General features: G+C 43.6%; 1 protein-coding gene across 1 annotated transcript in view; it reads left to right on the forward strand.

The window, feature by feature from the left end:
* KIAA1549 (KIAA1549 ortholog) overlaps nucleotides 1-20,631 on the forward strand; it is a 144,524-nt gene that overhangs the window by 66,231 nt on the left and 57,662 nt on the right. Inside the window, exons 5-11 of the mRNA XM_046020242.1 lie at nucleotides 2,147-2,235; nucleotides 3,270-3,447; nucleotides 4,386-4,516; nucleotides 6,651-6,834; nucleotides 8,034-8,093; nucleotides 9,338-9,486; nucleotides 18,257-18,434. Coding sequence (XP_045876198.1) covers nucleotides 2,147-2,235; nucleotides 3,270-3,447; nucleotides 4,386-4,516; nucleotides 6,651-6,834; nucleotides 8,034-8,093; nucleotides 9,338-9,486; nucleotides 18,257-18,434 — 969 coding nt within the window. The remainder of the gene's footprint in view (nucleotides 1-2,146; nucleotides 2,236-3,269; nucleotides 3,448-4,385; nucleotides 4,517-6,650; nucleotides 6,835-8,033; nucleotides 8,094-9,337; nucleotides 9,487-18,256; nucleotides 18,435-20,631) is intronic.

Here is a 20,631-nt window from a genome sequence, read left to right on the forward strand (position 1 = left end):
GGGAAAGGGAAGGTGAGGAAAAAGAAGGTCGTGCTGTGAGGTAGGCCATGCATCCTCTGCCCATCATGGTGGTGTCACCCCTCTCTGAGCTGGTGCAGAGAAGCTGAAGCCTTTGCTCTCCTAAATCCCTCCCTCCCCTAAGTAAGGAACCATTTATCGATTCATCTGACAAATAATTATGGAGCCCTCAGTATGTGCAGGTGCCTTTAGAAGGTCTAAGCGTATCTAGATGAAGGATATGGATCTGACCTTCAAGGAACTTAGATTCTAGTAGGGTAGACACAAGATATGTTTTCTTGGAAGCTGTGATAAGAATGGTTGAAAGAGAGTTCTATAAGAGCGACTTTTGGGATGATGAGGGATGGGTTTGGAAGGATGTGAATTGGAGGTACACACTCAAGAGGGCTGTTGTCTGGAGATGGAGGGAAGTGTCCTCCTGGTGGAAGGTGTGCACGCAGGTGGAGAGGTCGGACAGCCCAACAACAGTATAATGGGATGAGGTTTGGGGAAGTGGTGAACTTTTATCTGTGGTATAACGGCAGTCCAGAGGGGGGAGAAGAGTTTCTGGTAGATATACTTTTCTTCCTTTCTATAAAATTACTACATAATAACTACGAAGTGGTCAGTTACAAGAAGCTTATTAAAAGAACTACTGAAAGCTTCTTTATTTCTTGGATTTCGTGACATTTGTGATACTTGGAAGTATAATGCGTCTTTTCACATTTTTCTACAAATAATTAGAAACCGTTTTTGGAAGTATCTCTAAGAATATCAGATAGACATAGTACTGATTAAACTGTCGCAGAGGATATACATGTAATGAATTTGGTGTCCTTTGTTAGAGATCTGTGTATTTGCAATTTTAGGGTGAAATTCACCCACTGTAAATGTCCACTTCAGTTGTTAAGTGTGTGGAGTTGTACATAAGTAACCCTACTGTTACATTGTATTTTTAAGTGGACAGGAGTGCTGTCTTTTGCTCTCAGTGGTTATCTTTGAGCCATAGGAAGGATCACCTCGTTTAGAATCTTCATTTGGATTTGGCCGTGGTTTATTTTTAGTAATTATCAGAGAGAGAGGGTTGGGTTGATCTCATGTCCTCTGAAAGGGTTCTTTTTATGGAGCTCTGTCATGAAAGTAAACGCCCTCTGTCGATCTGTGGCAGGCTGTTGGGAGAATCCTTCATCATGTGGAACCTCTAAGGGGTGAGGCTGTGCTCCCACTCAGGGCCTGCCTGACCTTGGCCTCCTTGGCAGGGGTCTCTTGCTTCTCCTGGTTCAAACCAGGTATCTAGAGAAACAGATAGTTGTTGCTGATGATCCTTTCCCCCCAAAGACCCTTGTGCTCATATCCTGATGTTACAGTTTAGGTCTTACTCAGATTAACTAGAAAAGGTGTGGGGTTTTCATGGTGGGCCATGCAGACTATTCAGAGTAAGATGTGGCTGGTTCTCCCTTTAGATGGGGCTACTTACAATGTGTAATTTCTCCTTTCCTCTTTTGGATTTTTCTGTCGCTGATTCTCCGTTCTGTCTCTCCATTCCCCAAGTTTAGCTTTTGAGATCTTGGAAGAGAAAAGAAAAAATAATAGGGAAAAAAAGGGGGGCAGCAGGACATGTTTACTAAATACTGAGAAAGAGCCTCTCTTATTACAGATTTTAAAATAGAATTTCTCAGATGTGGAAGGAGAGTTAAATATAGCTAGACTTTGTTACAAGAAATATTTTACTTCCTACATAAAATTTTAATACACGAGGATTGTGAAAATCTTTTCCGCCCTGTTATTAGTGGTGAAAACCCTTCCCTTATTGCATTGAAAAATTGTGGTAGGAGACCTCATTTTATAGGGGAAGATGTCATCTAGTTTTGCTGAGTAACATCTTAAAGCCTTTTAAAATATTACGGCTGAGAGTTAAAACTTTGTGTTTTACTGTTAGGGGCATAGCCAAGAGGAAAAAAAAAATCCAGGAATGTCCAGATCTACTGCTGTTCCTCTGTTCTTTCGTAGTCTGGGCCTGATTTTACAAAATGATTTTCAGAGCTCGTGTCACAGTTTGGCTGAGCACTGCCTTGGGGCCCAGAAATGTGCAGTCCACGTTATTCGTAATGAAACTAAACTGCGTTTGGTGGTTGGCTTTGGTTTGCAGTGCTGGCCAGGAGAGCCGTGCACGAGTACATCATCACGGCCATCAAAGAAGTGCTGAGGATTCACTTCAACCGTGCGGTGGAGCTCAAGGTGGGTCCCTGTGGCGCGGGAGCTCAGGCTGAAGGCATGTCATGGTTCTAGAACGCTCGCTCTCTCCTCTCCCCCCTCCTCCTCTTGGTGAATGCCTACTCATTCCAGGATAGCCACTCAAACGTCACTTCGTCAGGGAAGCCCTGATCCCACCCGAGGCCAGGTGTATGCACTGGAGGGGTATGTTGGCAGAATTGGAACAAAAAGGCTCTAAGACCAGAGTTGGGGATGATGATGTGATGATTTTGCTTCCTTTGATTTATATAAGAAAGGACTTGGATTCGAATTTTAATTATATTTTAGAGTGAGTACCTAGGCACGTTTTTGTACACTCAGTGGGCTAGAGATCGATTTCTGTATGTTTTACGTGGACAAATGGCTCCTTCCTCCTCGCCCCGATGAGGTCAGAAAGCCCCGCTCTAGGTCCGCAGTGGCTGCCGAGCACATGAAAGGGGCTTGTCTGAATTGAGATGTGCTGAGTGCAACTCTCACACAGGATTTCAAGGGCCGCGTGAAAAAAGAAAGGTAAACGATCTCATTAATAATGTTTTTACGTCGGCCACATGTTGAAATGCTGTTTCAGATGTCTTGGGTTAAATAAAATGAATTTCACCTGTTTCTTTATATTTTTTTTAATGTGGCTACTAGAGATTTTAAAAATTGCATATGGGGCTCATGGATTTCTTTTGGACAGCCCTGCTCAGCAGAATAAGTGTTCTTCTACATGTGGATTGAACACAACGACATTGAATCCCCCATTACTCGTTATTCAGTTATTATCAGCTGTTGTTTCTCGTTGCCTTCGCTCTTGTAATTCTGTGCTGTTTTTGAGAAGGCGGGCAGATCTGCAAAAGGGATAAGTAAAATGAAATTTCGATTGTCTCCGCACTGCTCCCTCTTCATTTAGGGTTACCTCTTTATTTTTCACCTCACTTGCTCTGTTATTTTTCTACTTCATGCAGCTTCCTTTAATTTTGAGTTACAGTCCTCTCAATTTGATAATTACTGTCTTTTGTGTTTTTTAATTTTCGTAGGTTTATGAACTGTTCGCTGACTTCACTTTCCTGGTCACATCTGGACCTTTTGTTTACACAGCAATATCAGTGATAAATGTACTTATAAACAGTAAACTTGTACGTGACCAAAGTCCTTTAATCCTGGCTGTGAAACCTTCCTTCCTTGTGCCAGAGTCCAGGTTCCAAGTTCACACGGGTGAGAAAACTGAGCATAGTTGTTTTGATTGATTTGTACATAAAATTTCATTTTATTTTTTATGCCGTTAGAACATTGGGGGAGGATTTAAAAAAATTAATTTAAATTTAAAAAAAGCCTTTATCATTACAGAAAACTTCTAGCCTATACGAAATTGCACAGAATACTTGAATGAGCCCCCATGTAGTCATTGTATGGCTTCAACAATTTTCACCTCCTAGTCTGTCTTGTGACACCTACGTGCCCTCCTCCCACGTTATTTTGATATGGCATCATGTCATCTCACCCATAAATATTTCAGCCTGTGCCTCTAAGAGATGAAGCTTATTAAATACACTCTCACACACATATCCACGCTTGAAAAATTACCCATTGGTCTTTTTCCCATTGACATTTTCCCATTGTTCTGTCTGTCCCCCACAGTGGTTTTCTTTTTTTTTTTTTTAAGATTTTATTTACTTATTTGACAGAGAGATCACAAGTAGGCAGAAAGGCAGGCAGAGCGAGGGAGTGAAGCAGGCTCCCTGCTGAGCAGAGAGCCCAACAGGACCCTGAGATCATGACCTGAGCTGAAGGCAGAGGCTTAACCTACTGAGCCACCCAGGCGGCCCCTCACCCTCCACGGTGTTTTTTGAGGAGTAGAGAGTGTTTTCACCTTTCCCACTTGAAATGTTGCTGTCAGTTGCATCTTTTGGTGCTCCCGTTGTTACCTTTTTCCATTTTCAATGATACAAGTCACCTTCACTTGTATGTATCCATTTGGTGCGAGTTCCCCTTGTACATTTCCCTGCTGGGAGGCTGCTAACTCCTCCCTCTCCATACTTAATCCCGTGCTGGGGGTGGCGTTCCTCGAGTTAGATAGTATTTTTCGCCTCCTCAGTCCTCAGTCCTAAGCCAGCACCTGGTTCATGGGCCTGTGGTTGCTGTCCATCTCTTAGTTCTTCAGTTCGTGCCTCAGAGTGTGGATACCGGCTTCTGCAACTTCAGCCAGCACATCGAGAAAGGCCTGACGGTAGCTCTTTCTGAAGTGAGAAAACACCACCAGGGGACGCATAACTTCACCGTGCAGGTGAGAATAGCACTGCATGCAGAAGAAGGCGCTCTGCCCTTTGGAGAGGAACTTGTTTGACGAGTCTCGTTGAGGTCACAGTGAACTCTTCCTCATTCCCTCTCGTGGAAGAAATTCAGTTCGCGTGAATCAGGGTCGATCTCTTTCTGGGGCATGGAGTTCACGGGGCGTGAATAGGCAAGTACTTGAAGATTACAGAGCAGTAGGATAACCACGGAGCTCAGTTGTGGTGAGCTGGACAGGGATGAGCATATGCCAGAAACACAGGAATGTTCTAGGAAGGAACAGTATCAACCTACCCCCACCCCCCAAATGGGGGCAGTGCCTCAGTACACTGGTGTTTCGTGTTATGGGGTACCACGAAATGCAGTGTTTCACTCTAAAAAACAGTCTAGCCACTCTAGATGAACAGGTTTTGTGTGGATTGTATGGAAACCCCTGATGTTGTTATATTTCTGTGATATTTTTCCTCTGTATTCTTTGTTCTCTTTTTCTAGATTTTATAGCAAATAGATTTTTGTGCACCTGGAGCCACCTTTCCTAATTCTTATGTTTTCTTGTAATACCATCTCTTTTTAAATTCCCCATTTTTGCACTTTCTATTTATTTATTTTTAAGGTTTTACTTATTTATTTGACAGAGAAAGAGGTCACAAGTAGGCAGAGAGGCAGGCAGAGAGAGAGGGGGAAGCAGGCTCCCCGGTGACCAGAGAGACCGATGGTGGGGGGAGGGTCCATCCCAGGACCCTGAGATCATGACCTGAGCCAAAGGCAGAGGCTTAACCCACTGAGCCACCCGGGCGCCCCTGCACATGTTCTAAACTTTGTTCCCTGAGTCATTAATTTCGTCTTCAGCTGTGTTCATCGTGTTTCTCAATCCCTCTGCTGACTTTGCTTTCAACTGTCCTTTTTCTGTTGTTCTTGGCTCCTTTCTCATGGTGATTTCTCCTGCAAAGACGCAGGATTATCTTGAATGGTGATGCCATATCACCTTGGAAATAAATCTCTGAGGACATTAACCAGCGTTTGTTTAAAAAGTTACCTTCAGGTTCCCACATTGTGTTTTCTCAGCAGCCATTGTTCTGTGTTGATCTTGGTCCTTGGCGCTAGGACTCCTAGTTTTCCGTAAACTATCTGGACACTGTTGGTTAGTCGCCATAAGGAGTGAAGAAGCAGGTTGTTAATTTTGGCATCTCACCCCTTCAGCTGTGGCATCTGTGAGCACATCCGCCCTGTCTCCTGATGGGAGGCCTCCCTGGAGCACTGGGTCCCAGGCAGGGGACGAGGTTGGTGGGGCGGACTGGAACCCCTGCCCTAGTGCAGGACAAGGATTTTGGGGGATGGAGTGCTTCACAGCAAAGCTGCCTTTTCTTTCCTTTTCTTCCCTTCTCTGTCTCTCATGGGCTCTGGTGGGTAGGAGTCTCTACCCTCATTCCTAGTGGCCAAACCCACAGCCTTGTAACCTGCTCTGACCAGGAGCTCCTTTTCCTTATGGAGCTGTTCTTTGGGCTGGTCAGGGGGCAGGTGTGACTGCGCTAGCTCCTCTGTGTTGGCCTGCCCGTGGCAGTGAGGAAGGAGGGAGGAGGGAAAAAGTCAGCTCAGCTCTTTGGTACGTGGGCTTTGAATAATTGTACTGATTGCTGCTCATGGCCTCCTCTGGGGTCGGTTCCTGCAGAGCTCTCCCCACTCTCTGCTCCTGAGCTCCAGGCCTGGCTGATTTGGGTCTCCGTTCCCTCCATTCTGGCTTATATCATTATGATCCCATCCTGTCTCCATCTTCCAGGAATTTGACAGAATCTCTGATTTTCTTCCATTCTCGGAGCTGCTGTGGATTTACTCCCCTTTGTTCAGCTTCTTGTTATTTCAGTGGGATTTGGAGTGGGCGGGGCAGGGAGGGACTATGAATACACGTGTTCGGTTCATCGCTTCATGTGAAAAACATTTTCAATAAACTGAGAATTTTAAGTATTGCAAACAGGAACCAAGTTGTGGAGCTGGTTGGTTCCTTTGAAAAATATTCTCTTCTTTTAAAAAAAAAAAAAATCAGTGAGAGAAAGTGTAAGGGAGAAACCATTGGCTTTTAGCTCAGTGTTTCGCTTTCTTTTGGAAGCTGATCCCACCTTCCTTCTTTTTAGATCCTGAATATCACCATGGGTGCTTCAAGGCCGGCCCCTCGGCGGGGCCCGGTGAATATCATCTTTGCGGTCAGAGGCACGCGGGGGTTTTTGAACGGGACAGAAGTGAGTCGGCTGCTCAGGAACTTGAGCGTGGTGGAGTTCAGTTTCTACCTGGGGTACCCCGTGCTCCAGATCGCAGAACGTGAGTATGGCTCTCACCAAACGCTGGGAAAGTGGCCACAAGTGTTTTCATTGCTGGATCTCTTTTGAAATATTTGGCTGAAGTCCAGAGTGTAAATCAGATAAAATCAGAGCCTCTCAGAGTCAGTTCTGGCTGGGGCCTCCGGAGCCCGCCTCACCCACTGGCCTTGCTTTATTATTGTCCTTTGAGAGTACAGGGCACTGGTAAAGACTACAGCAGTTCTGGGAAGGGTAAAACCAGAGGCACAGAGAACAGACCTGTGGTTGCCAGGGGTGACGGGTGGGAGGCAGGCTAGACTGCGGAAGAGTAGCAGAAGGCAACTTTTGGGGGCTGATGAGCCTGTTCTGTATCTTTGATGTGGTGGTGGTTATGCAACTTTGTGCATTTGTCAAAAGCCATAAAGCCGCACGCCAGAAAGAGTAAATTTTGTCGCATGCACGCACAAAACTAAGAAAAGAATAATAGATGAAAACAAACAAAACCTTTCTTCCTGGCCGAAGCAATTAGAATCACGGTGCCCATGGAGCGGGCTGGGGGTGGGGTAAACATTTACTTCAAAAAACAGTAGATTCGAGGGTTGAAGTCAGGCCAAAAAACACATCAAATTCCTTTTCAAAAAAATGGAACAGCCCAATGGTCTAATGACTTTGTGTGTTTCCGTGTGCGGTTAATTCAATTAAAAAGGGTGACTTGTCAGATGCAGAAGTAGGCAGGGATAGAAATTGTTCTTCACAAATTGCACCGTTCGTTCTGTGCTGTGCAGGTATGCGTCAAAGAGTAAGGATGACAGCGGGGGTAGCCCGGGCCTGTCCCGGGCAAGCCAGGACATAGTGTCACTTTACCTGGAGTCATTGCAGGCAAATCCTGGGTCCCAGCGAACACAGTGTGAAATCTCATTGCTCTGGAACAGTGAGATTTCAAGGGGATCGCGTGCGTGGGTGGGCTCTGGGTGAAGCCGTGTTCCACTGTGTCACTCGAGCCAGCCTTTTACTTCTCCTTCTCTGCCTTTCCTGTGCTCAGAAACTGCCTGTGGTCCTTGCCTTCACACCAGTCTGGCATTTTGTTCTAACACGTTTTGCACTAAAGGCGAAATAACCGTGGAAAGGCAAAGTACCGTGACTTAGCGGGTCCTCCCTAGACTTACCTTCCTGGTGCGTGCAAACTTGTTCTGACGCTTTTCCCTCCTTTCCCTTTTATAGCCTTCCAGTACCCACAGCTGAACTTATCTCAGTTGTTGAAATCCTCCTGGGTGAGAACAGGTATGTTGGACTTACATAATGCTTTGGCAGCTGTACGAATAAAAAGTCTGTGCAGATGTACTGAGTGTGATGTCGCCTTTCGTGCGTCTGAGTCCTAAATTCAGGGCACCATGTCCCTTAAATTCTTGGCAAAGAATGAATGAGAAGGGAATTCAGATTCAGCTGTGGGAATATGTCCCGCTGAGTTATGGCACAAAAAGGACTGGCTTTCTTTAAAATTCATACATCAAGTTTAGGGGAAGGTCTAACAGGAATTGACAGTCTTCTGATCCCAGACAGGATAGAGTTCCAAAGCAAGGATCTCTCTCTCTCTGTTTTCTTTTCTTCTTCTTCTTTTTTTTTTTTTTTTCCTAAAAAGACTTATTTGTTTGGCTTTATGAGGATGAATAAGATAGCTTGGTGAGCAAATAAGGTTTTTTTTTAAAAAGTCTTGTGGGCCTGGGTCAGATATGTATAGCTATGGCATCGCAGACAGGCTTTCTAACTGGGTAACCAAAGTCTAAGAGAGAGTGACACCCTCACGATGTGCTCAGTGTGCGAGCGGTACAGTAAGTGACTGGTCCTGGAGAGAATCGTGTGCTGTGGTGACGGTCACCATTCGTGGTTTCTCAGACCCTGTCGGTCCTCCTTGCCTCATATACAATATCCCGTGGAAAGGCTCCACTTCTTTGTGTGGTGCAGTGGCCCCATTTCCCAGATCATTTTCCTAGTACTTCGGAGACTCGTTGCTGGCTATCTCCAGGCGGAGTTGAGCCGGTTCTGGCTGCAAAGCCCAGGGGTCTTTCCTCTGACCGTGTGCTGACAAGCCCATTATCTGTTTGATAATCTTGTTTACAGCAGATGTTTTTCAGACAGGCACCCTTATCTGGGGTGAGTCCGTGCATCTAAGTCTTGAGTCTAGATGGGATATGAACTAGAGCGTTTCCAGAAGTTGTGAAATAAGGCTGGATAAAATGTTTGCCTGTGTGTGGGAGTTCTTAGCTCCAAAGCTTCTATGCTGCCGAGTTCCTGGGACTTCTGGCCCCCAGCCTGTGTAAGAGCTTGGCACTGTAAAGAAGACTCCTGAGCAGCACTGCTGGGCTCCCCGTGACCCCGATCATGTTCACTTTCTCTCCTTAGTATCTCCTCTTGAGGGGCGGGCACGTGATAGGAATCCCACGTTAATTTGTCCTCCACATGGGCTCATTTTCCCTCCGCTGCTAACTTGTTTCGGGGCCTGTGTGTGTTTCATTTTGTAAATGCAGTTCTCCTGGGCGTCGTGGAGAAGCAGCTCCAGAATGAAGTGTTTCAGGCTGAGATGGAGCGCAAGCTGGCCCAGCTGCTCAGCGAGGTGTCCACGCGGAGGCGGATGTGGAGAAGGGCCACCATCGCTGCTGGGAACAGCGTGGTGCAGGTACTCTAAGAAGGCCAAGGGAGGAGGGAAGGAGGGGCAGAGATTTGTCTAAAAACACACGGAATTTTCAGGCAAGTGGAAGATGCCATGAGAAAATTCTCATTGGGACTGATGACTCTATCTGGTAGCAAGTGAGCGTGGTCGCATTTCAGTTCGACTAGAGTCTAGACACATAGACCCATGGGGAGCACGGCAAGAAAATTGTGTCACTGGGTTGCCATGCCATCAACATGACCTTGTTTTTTGGAGTAGTTTTTAATTACCAAAAACGTAGTCAATTTTATGCAGTGGTAAGTATTATGAATAGCATCATAGCTATAAATCATCCATCTGGAAGAGACCTTACGGGATCAGAGAGAGGAGAATTTTGTGTCCTCCCTTTAGCACTTTATCCTCCCTGACTCCAGCCAGTGCAGGTGGTTTCATGTTACCCAACTATCTCCACTTTGTTGTTGTTTTAATTGGGGTAAAATTGGTATATGACATTATGTTAGTTTCAGACGTACAAGATAATGATTTGATGTTTGCAGACACTCCAAAGCGACCACCGCAAGAAGTCTAGTTACCATCCGTCACCCTACAGTCCATTTTGTAACTAGCAGGAAGGCCACAAACAACAGATTCATTTGAATCCAAAAGTGACCCATCAAAAATGCAAGTGCTCGCAGAGAGCTGGAGGTTGGGGCTGTAATTTATTCCCATCTCAATGTGAATTCTGATATTTTGGATTTTTTAATTTATTGACTGCTGACTTCTAGAGCTAGGAAAACGGGATATTTAAAGTTAAGGCGTCGAGGGACGCCTGGGTGACTCAGTCGGTTGAGCGGCTGCCTTCGGCTCAGGTGGTGATCCCAGTGTCCTGGGATCAAGTCCCGCATCGGACTCCCCACACGGCGGGGAGCCTGCTTCTCCCTTGCCTCTGCCTGCCCCTCTGCCTCTGCCTGCCACTCTGCCTGCCTGTGTGCTCTCTCTCTGACAAATAAATAAAAATAAAAAAATTTTAAAGTTAAAGCATCGCAGAGACAGGAAAGCCGGTGAGACCCGGGGGGTGCAGGGGCATCAGAGGGAAGGGTACTCAGCTGACCTGGCCGGGGGTGGCGGGAGTTTGCCTTGAGCTGTTGGCATTGTCATGTGACCCTCTTACCGAGTTTCCCCGGCAGCGTTGCTCTTGATTCCCTCTCCCAGAGTCGTTCCTTCGCCAGTTACAGTCAAGTATAGAGAAATTTTTAAAAGCTAATGAAAAATTGAGAACATTAAATAAGCATTAAACAAAGAAGAAATTAAAATGACCTATAAAAGCCTTGCCTTATTTAGCAGCCCTGGCTTCGTAGAGTTCAAGGTCTTTGTGGAGGCTAATTTATGCACGTAGAACAGAGACCTCATTAAACTACCTAATGAAGTGCTACGCTAGTTGTGCAAGTTCCCTCAGGTAGGAGTGTGAGGTCTGTGGAAGTGAACCGAGCCACCCCCAGCCAGTGGTGCCTCCCGACGGATTGCATTGGGACTGTGCCCCACATCTTTCCCCCCTTAGGGTGACCCAATGAGGAGACGTAGACAAGGATTCATGTGCAACAGTTCAGGACTCTTCATCGAAATATCATCTGTAAAAGGGAAAACATGAGAGCAACCTCAATGACCAGCAGTTGGAGAATGAGTAAATAAATTGTAGTGAATCTTTATATGTTGGAATGTTAGGTGGCCATTGTCATTAAAAAAAAACTATTGAGGAGTACCTGGGTGGCTTAGCGGGTTAAGCATCCGGCTCTTGATTTTAGCTCAGGTTTTGATCTCAGGGTCGAGAAACCAAGCCCCACTCCATACTCCATGTGGAGCCTGCTTCAGATTCTCTCTCTCCCTCTCCCTCTGCCCTTCCCCTCCCGGCCCCCTCCCCCACCCACTCCCCCTCTGCCCTTCCCCTCCTGGCCCCCTCCTCCACTCACTCTCTCTCTTTCTCAAAATACATAAATTAATAGAGTGATATGGTGAACAAAGATTACCAAAGAATGCATGCGTTGTCATCCAAATATTAATATGAAACCTATGAAAAAAATAATGGAAGTACGCCACAGTGTTTATAATAATTTTCTTTGGTTGATTGAACTTCAGGTGATTTTCATTTTTTTTTATACATTTTGTGTGTCTTCAGAATTTCTCCAATGAGCATGTAATTTGTACAGTGAACATGTGATTTTAATCAGAAAATAACTTAAAAAAATGAAATTGAAAACATTGCCCAAAATGATGACTCCATCCTACTACGGTTGTATGGATTCCAGATATGAATCTGATAAGAAGTCATCAGTAAGGATGCTAGAATTAGATTTTACTGGCTGTTGCTTTTAGATTGGATGAGTTTATAGAATCTTTAATTATATACCCAAATACACTGGAACTTGGTTTCTGCCAGGTGAAACCATTTCTAAAAGGTATCAAAACTTTTTCAGTGTAGTAAACATTCACATAGTCCTTTGATAGTATTCCATTCTCAGGGCTAATAAAAAATTAATCATTACAGCCCAGTTTGGGAAGGGAGTAGGTGGTTAGGGAGTAGAAGTGGTCAGGGAATGAGCCTAGACATGGCAAACAAAGGACAGGATAGATGAGCCCTTCTTAGAATGGGGAGGTATAAAGAACAGATTCTCCAGGGATGAGAGTTTGGACCTGTTTGCTAAGGATCTTTTTAAATTATCTGGAAGAAGGCATTCACAGTGAAATCATGAAGTTGTTGATTTGCCAGAAGTTTCCAGTGGGGAAGAAGGAGTCCCGCAGCCGTGTCCAGAACGCAGGGCAGTATTACAATTCTGTACACGTGGCTAGAAAAGTAGCAGCTGCATTTTGCCAATGACAAATGTAGAGACCAAAAATTCAAATTGCTTATGCAAAATAGAGGGCTTGGACTCATTGTTGACATTAGTCCTGCATTTTGCTGGAGTCTCAAGGGTAGTAAAATTGTTGAATATTATTAGAGAAACAGCAACAAAATAGAAACATGTATTTATGTAAAACTGTGATACAGCAAGGATACCAGATTCTGAAATCCTAATATGAGAGGGCACCAGAGGGAGATCAATTCTGAGACAAATCAAAGCACTATTTGACTAGGTGATTGTGAATTTGTGTACAACTTTCTAGCTTGATTGAAAGATAATTGACATGATACCATATAGGTTGAAAGTGTGCAATTGATGATTCGATATATGTATATATTGCAAAGTGACAATAACATTAGTTAACACATCCATTACTATTTTTTGTATGTGGTAAGAATTTTTTTGGTTGTGGTGAGAATTTTTAAGATCTATACTCAGCACCTCTCAAGTATATAAAACAGCATTGTTGGCCCTATGCTGTGCATTAGACCCCTGGAACTTACTCATCTTACAGCTGGAAGTTCATACCCTTTGGCCACCATCACCCATTTCTCCCAACTCCTGTCCCTGGCAACTACTATCTACTCTCTATTTTTATGAGTTTGGCTTTTTTAGATTCCACAAATAAGCAAGAGCATACGGTGTTTGTCTTTCTTTGTCTGCCTTATTTCGGTTTGCGTAATGCCTTCCAGGTCCATGTGGTTGCAAATGGCAGGATTTCCTTCTTTCTTATGACCAAATGATATTCCATGTGTGTGTATGTGTGCACGCACATGTGTGTGCATATCACATCACATCTTCTTTATCCATTCGCCTATAGATGGACACTTAGGTCACTTCCATGTCTTGGTGGTTGTAAATAATGCTGCAGTGAGAAGGGGCGGGGCTGGGGGAATACAGATATCTTTTCAAGATAGTGGATTTCACTTCCTTTCGGTATATACCCAGAAGTGGGATTCCTGGATCACATGGTAGTTCCATTTAAAATTTTTTGAGGAATGTCCATATTGTTTTCCACAATGCCAGCACCAATTTATATTCCCACCAACCATGCACAAGGGTTCCCTTTTCCCCATCTTCTTACCAGCACCCATCTCTTGTCTTCTGATGATAGCCATTCTATCAGGTGTGACGGGGTACCTCATTGTGGCTTTGATTTACTTTTCTCCGATGATTAGTGATGTTGACCTTTTCATACACCTGTTGGCTCTTTGTGTGTATTTTTTGGAAAAATGCCTGTTCAGATCTTGTGCCCAATGAGTTTAGGTGTGTTTTCATTTGTTTGCTGTCGAGTTGTATGAGTTCCTTCTATATTTTGGATATTAATCTCTTATCAGATATATGATTTGTTGCATATTTTCTCCCTTTCCATATGTTGTCTTTTCATTTTGTGGAGTCTTTCTTTTGCTATGCGGAAGCTTTTAAGTTTGATACAGTCCGCTTGTTTATTTTTGCTTTTTTTTTGGCTTGTGCTTTGAGTGTTATATCTAGAAAGTCATTGCCAAGACCAACGTCAAGGAGCCTTTCCCTTATGTTTTCTTTTAAGAGTTTTATGGTTTCAGGTCTTACACTTAAATCTTTCCATTGGAGTTTTTTTAAAAAATATTTTTATTTATTTATTTGACAAACAGAGATCACAAGTAGGCAGAGAGTCAGGCAGAGAGAGAGGAGGAAGCAGGCTCCCCGCTGAGCATAGCCCAATGCAGAGCTCTACCCCAGGACCCTGGGATCATGACCTGAACCAAAGGCAGATGCTCAACCTACTGAGCCACCCAGGTGCTCCTGGAGTTATTTTTTGTGAGTAATATAAGATAGGGACCCAGCTTATTTTTTTTGGTTGTGCATATACAGTTTTCCCAGCACCATTTATTGAAGAGACTATCTTTTTCACATTGAGTATTCTTGACTCCTTTGTTACCAGGGTCTTATGTGATCCCATATGAATATTAGGATTATTTTTTTCTATTTCTAAAATGCCATTAGAATTTAGATGGCTACAGAGGGCTATAGGTGGCACCTGTAGATGGCTTTGGGTAGTATGTACATTTAAAAAATATATTTTATTTATTTGAGAGAGAGTGCACAAGCACGCAGAGAGGCAGAGGGAAAGGGAGAAATAGACTTGCTGCTGAGCAGGGAGACCAACGTGTGGCTTGATCCCAGGACCCTGGGATCATGACCTGAGGCAAAGGCAGATGCTTAACCGACTGAGCCACCCAGTGCCCCAAGATAATATGGACATTTTAACAAATTCTTCCAGTCCATGAACACAAAGTATCTTTCCATTTATTTGTGTCTTTAATTTCTTTCATCAGTGTCTTATAGTTTTTAGTGTACAGGTCTGCTAATTCCTTGGTTAAATTTATTCCTAGGTATTTTACTATTTTTGATGCTGTTGTGAATGGTACTATTTTATTTCTTTTTCAAAATCTTCATTATTATTATAGAGAAAACATGGGGGCACCTGCGTGGCTCAGTTGGTTGGGTATTGGACTCTTGATTTCAGCTTGGGTCTTGATCTCAAGGTCATGTGTTCAAGTCCTGCATTAGGCTCCACACTTGACATGGAATCTACTTAAACACACACACACACACACACACACAGGCGCCTGTGTGGCTCAGTGGTTTAAGCCTCTGCCTCCAGCTCGGATCATGATCTCAGGGTCCTGGGATCGAGTCCCACGAAGGACTCTCTGCTCAGTTGGGAGCCTGCTTCCCCTCTCTCTCTGCCTACTTGTGATCTCTCTCTCTTTCTCTGTCAAATAAATAAAATTTTTTTTAAAAAAAAACCACACACACACACCCCTCACAAACACAACAGATTTTTAATATATTAATTTTGTATCCTGTAACTTTATTGAAGGTGGAGTGTTTTGGGTTTTCTAATATAATATCATTTCATCTGCAAATAGTGACAGTTTTACATCTTCCTTTCTGCTTTGGATGCCTTTTATTTCTTTTTCTTGTCTGATTGCACTGGCTAGGATAGTACTGTATTGAATAGGAGTGCTGAGAATTTTTTGTCTTGTTTCTGATTTTATTTATTTATTCCCCCCCCCTCAAATTTTATTTATTTATTTATTTATTTATTTATTTATTTGACAGTGAGAGGGAGAGACACAGTGAGAGAGGGAACACAAGCAGGTGGAGTGGGAGAGGGAGAAGCAGGCTTCCTGCTGAGCAGGAAGCCTGACGTGGGGCTCGATCTCAGGACCCAGGAATCATGACCTGAGCTTAAGGCAGACTCTTAACAACTGAGCCACACAGGCATCCCTTGTTTCTGATTATATAGGAAAAACTTTCAGTGTTAGCTCTCGGTTTGTTATGTACAGCCTTTCCTATGTTGAGATATGTTCCTTCCACACTCGGTTTGTTGCTGGTTTATATCTTGAGTGGAAATTGAATTTTGTCAAATGCTTTTCCGACATCTGTTTAGATGATCATATGATTTTTATCTTTCATTTATCAATGTGATTTATCAAACTTACTGATTGACTTGTTGAACCATCCTTGCATTTCAAGGATGAATCCCTCTTGATCATAGTGCATGATTTTTTTTTTTAAGATTTTACTTATTTATTTTATGAGAGTGAGAGAGAGTGTGCAAGAGAGAACATGAGTGAAGTGATGGAAGGAGCAGAGGGAGTGGGAGAGAAAAAGAATCCTGATGGAGCCTGGAGCCTGATGTGGGGTGTGATCTTACAACCCTGAGATCATGACCTGAGCCAAAACCAAGGTTCAGGTGCTTAACCAACTGAGCCACCCAGGAGCCCCATGTTGCATGATCTTTTGAATGTATTCTTGCATTTGGTTTGCTTGTATTTTGTTGAAAATTTTTGCATCCAATTCATAAGAGATATTGCCCTGTAGGGTGTTTTTGTTTGTTTTTGTTTTTGTAGTAACCTTAGTAGACTTTGGTATCATGGTAATATTGGTCTCATAAAATGAGTTTGGGAATGTTCCCTTCTCTTTATTGTTTTGGAAACTTTTGAGAAGGATTAGTATTAATTCTTTGAATGTTTTGTAGAATTCGTCAGTGAAACCATCTGGTCCTGGGTTTTTTGGGGGGAAGTTTTTGATTACTGATTCAGCCTTCTTAATTCTTATTGGTCTGTTCACATTTTCTGTTTCTTCCTGATTCAGTCTCAGTAGGTTGTGTGTTTCCAGGAACTTATCCATTGCTTCTGGGTTATCTAGTTTGTTGGTGTGTAATTATTTAAAGTATTCTTTTATGATCCTTTGTGTTTCTGTTACCTGTTGTAGTGTCTCCTCTTTCATTTGTAACTTTCACTGGAGTCCTCTTTTTTCTTTGTTGGTCTAGCTGAAGATTTATCAATTTTGCTGCTTTTCGAAGAGCCAATGCTTCGTTTTGTTAATTTTTCCTGTTCTCGATTTTATTAATTTGTGCTTTGATCTTTATTATTTTCTCCCTTCTGCTAACCTTGGACTTAGGTTTTTCCTTTTTTCCTTAGGTCCTTGAGGTATAAAGTTAGTTTTTTGTTTTTATTTTTTAAAGATTTATTTATTTATTTCAGAGAGAGAGTGTGTACTACGAGCAGACTAGAGGAGGGAGGGTCAGAGGGTGAGAGAGAATCTCAAGAAGGCTCACTACTGAGTATGGAGCTTGATGTGGGGCTTGATCCCACAACCCTGAGATCATGACCTGAACTGAAATCAAGAGTTGGATGCTTAACTGACTGAGTCTCCCAGATGCCCAAGTTTTTTACTTGAATCTTTCGTTTTTCTTAATGTATGCATTTATGGCTATAAACTTCCCTCTTATAACCGCTTTTGGTATATCCCATAAATTTTGGTATGTTGTATTTCTGTTTTCATTTGTCTCGATATTTTTAAAATTTCCTTTTCAATTTGTTCTTTGGTCTAATGGTATTTTCAGGAGTGTGCTGTTTGATTTCCATGTGTTTGTGAAATATCCAGCTTTCTCCTATTATTGATTTTATTTTCATACTGTTGTGGTCAGAAAAGATACTTGATATAATTTCTGTTGTCTTGAATTTGTTGAGACTGTTTTGTGGCCTAACATATGGTATATCCTAGAAAATGTTCCATGTGTGCTTAAGGAGAATGTGTTTTCTGTTGATACTGAATGGAATGTTCCGTAAATGTCTGTTAGGTTCCTTTAGTCTATAGTGTTGCTCAGATCTGCTGTTTCCTTACTAATTCTCCATCCATGTGATTTATCCGTTGTTGAGAGTGAGATGTTGAAGAATTTATAATCCCGAGAGCAGTGATTCTCAAGTGGTGGTGATTTTATGCCCCCTGCCGGTGCATCTGGCATGTCTAGTGACATTTTTGGTTGTCACAGCTGGTGAGGGAGGTGTGGCTATTGGTCCTGGCATCTGGTGAGTGGAAGACAGTAATGCTGCAAAATATCCTGCGATACTTGGGATAGCCCCCCCAAAATGTCAGTAGTACCAAGGTTGAGAAGTTGTGCCCTAAAAAAAGAGAAAATGCCAAGATTCAAGGTGAGATTGATGGAACCAGGCATAGTTTCTGAGAACCAGGGATGCATGTAACCCTTATGATTCATATTGGGAGGACAGCAGCATTCTCCCATGACAGGCTGGACGTGGTCGGTCCCAGTTTAAGACTGCGTGGACTTGGCCAACTCTGTGTTCTCTGTGTCCTACTTGCCCATTTGTCTCAGGGACTATCTTGAGCAAGATGAGGCACATTTGTTATTCTGTACAGAGTAACATTCATTGTCCCTCTTCCCACTGAAAGAGCATCGTGGGGATTCTGGGATCCAGAATGGTGTCACAAGCTCATTATGAGCTTTGGAATGAATCCTGAATCACACAGTCAAGACCGAGTGCCCTGAGCAAGGGCATCTGGAAATAGGAGCTTCAAAAACGCTAATGGTTTCTGTTATCTTTCAGATGGTCAACGTGTCAAGGCTAGAGGGAGAAGACAATCCTGTGCAGCTCATCTACTTTGTGGAGGATCAAGATGGAGAAAGACTCAGCGCAGTCAGGTCTTCAGATCTGATTAACAAGATAGACATCCAGAGAGCAGCCATTATCTTGGGTTACCGCATTCAAGGTGCTGTTGCCCAACGTAAGTGTGTGACGCGTAGACCCTAAGTGCTGTCTGTGCTGTGCTGGCATCAAAAGCCAGGTCTGCTTTTCTTTTCTCCTAACAATGAAATCTGAATTTAAAGCATTCTTGTGTGCATAGAGTAATGTCTTAAACCCTTATTATTTATTATGTGGCACTTGTATAAAACATCATTTTTTATTTATTTTATTTTAATTTTTTAAAGATTTTATTTATTCATTTGACAGAGATCACAAGTAGGCAGAGAGGCAGGCAGAGAGAGAGGGGGAAGCAGGCTCCCCGCTGAGCAGAGAGCCCGATGCGATGCAGGGCTCCATCCCAGGACACTGGGATCCTGACCTGAGCCCAAGGCAGAGGTTTTAACCCACTGAGCTGCCCAGGCACCCCTAAAGCGTCATTTAAAAAAAAATTTTATGTATTTGAGAGAGAGCGAGCAAGAGAGCATGAGTGGGGGGAGGGGCAGAGGGAGAGGGAGAAGCAGGCTTCCCACTGAGCAGAGAACCAGAGGGCCCCCCCCCCAAAGAGCCCCTAACCCCTCCCTGCCCAGCCTCTGAGAGTCCCTGAGAGCCCCCCCTCCAGAGCCTGAGGTAGGGCTTCATCCCAGGACCTTGAGATGCCTTACCAACTGAGCCATCCCAGTGTCCCAAAATGTCCGTTGTTAAAATTTACTTGCCAAGTCCTTTATTTCAGCTACTTGCACTTGTAGCCTGCACAACTGTTCTCTACCCAGCGTTTTGTACCCCCAGGGTTAGAGCGAGTCAGCTTAAGTTAACTGTAATACTTTTCCCCCTACGCCTGTACTATTTCACTTTTTAAAAAATGTTGCCTTATGTAAAATAACTTGTTTTCTCTATATTTATTCTGAAATCTTGTCTGTCATATTTTGAACGTTGGTGGGGACAGTTAGTCACACAGGAAGCTGGGAGGTGCCCTCTGCATTTATTGGCTTCCTGCTGAGTTTTGCAACACAAAGAAGTCCTTGATCCTTACCCGGTTCAGTGCTGTTTCTCTCCCTCCCCGTCCTGCAGTACTTCACAATTTAGAAAGAGATATTTTGATATTTCTGTATTATTGTTGGAAGATACTTGGCTCCTGCCCCCGGCAGCGGTTACTCCCAGTGCCTTAGTTTTCAACTCCCAGATTCTGGGCATTTAAAATTAAGAAAACGGAGAGACACAGAAGAGTGTCTTTCTCTAAATGTTCCTTTATGAACCAGACGGCTCTTTTAATGTGAACGCTTTTGCCTGTGAGCCCGAGAGCAATCCTTGTAGGAGCTCGGTGATATTTGCTCCCAACAGTAAAGGGATAAGTAAGTGTTTAGAAGGAATGGAGCATCAGAAAATATTGAAAGTTCTTTACAAAGAACACGTAGGCTGTGAAGGCACCTTTATAAAATGACAGCTTCACAGTGATCCTTGGTAACGGAAGGCTCTTTGTGACCTCTGTACTTGTCCCTGGAAACTAAGCAGGGCCAGGGCTCGAGGGCACGCTTTGTCTAATTCACAGATGATGTTGGGGAGAGTTTAAGCAAACAGTCCATTGGTGGTTTGTGTATTTGAGATATAATTGTATGTTAGCGTGTTCTGTTTCAAAGCAGTGAGAAAAAAACGAAGCACATAGTTATATGTCTTCATCGAGGACGTCTCTGATTGTGGGAGAGTTGCCCCGGTCCAGCTAAGCCTCTGAAAGAAGATGAGTTACTCTAGGGTGTTACTCTGTGAAGCGCCTTCCCTCTGTTGTTTGCATCTCTCCTCCATCAGTTTCCTGCTAAAAACCACAGGATAAAGATCATGGGATTGGAAGCCTCAGCCCCCGACAGCTGTAGACCCTGGTAGCCGGGCCTGCTTTGGTCCATGTGCGTCCCTCCCGGGTGTTCCCAGGTCAGAACTAAGAAGAGCATCCAGTTGTCACAGCTCCTTGGTTTGATTCTGTCCCTCCTGTATTGTCCGTTGTTTTCATGCAAAATAAGCTACGTGTTATAGACGCTCTTCAGGCCAAATTTAAAAATAAGATTAATACTTTGTCCCTTTTTCCATTTCCTGCGTGGTCCCTGCTGTGTAATTCGTGCCTCCTCCATGGCACTCGAGCTGCGGACTGCTTGCTTGGCTCCCTGGTCTCTCAGAGGCCGGAGCCCACACGTAAACCAGCACCGAGAATCTTTTCTGTTGCTCCATCTTTGAGCAGAAACATTTTGATC

This window comes from Meles meles, chromosome 10, assembly GCF_922984935.1.
Source record: "Meles meles chromosome 10, mMelMel3.1 paternal haplotype, whole genome shotgun sequence".
In the NCBI taxonomy this organism is placed as follows: Eukaryota; Metazoa; Chordata; class Mammalia; order Carnivora; family Mustelidae; genus Meles; species Meles meles.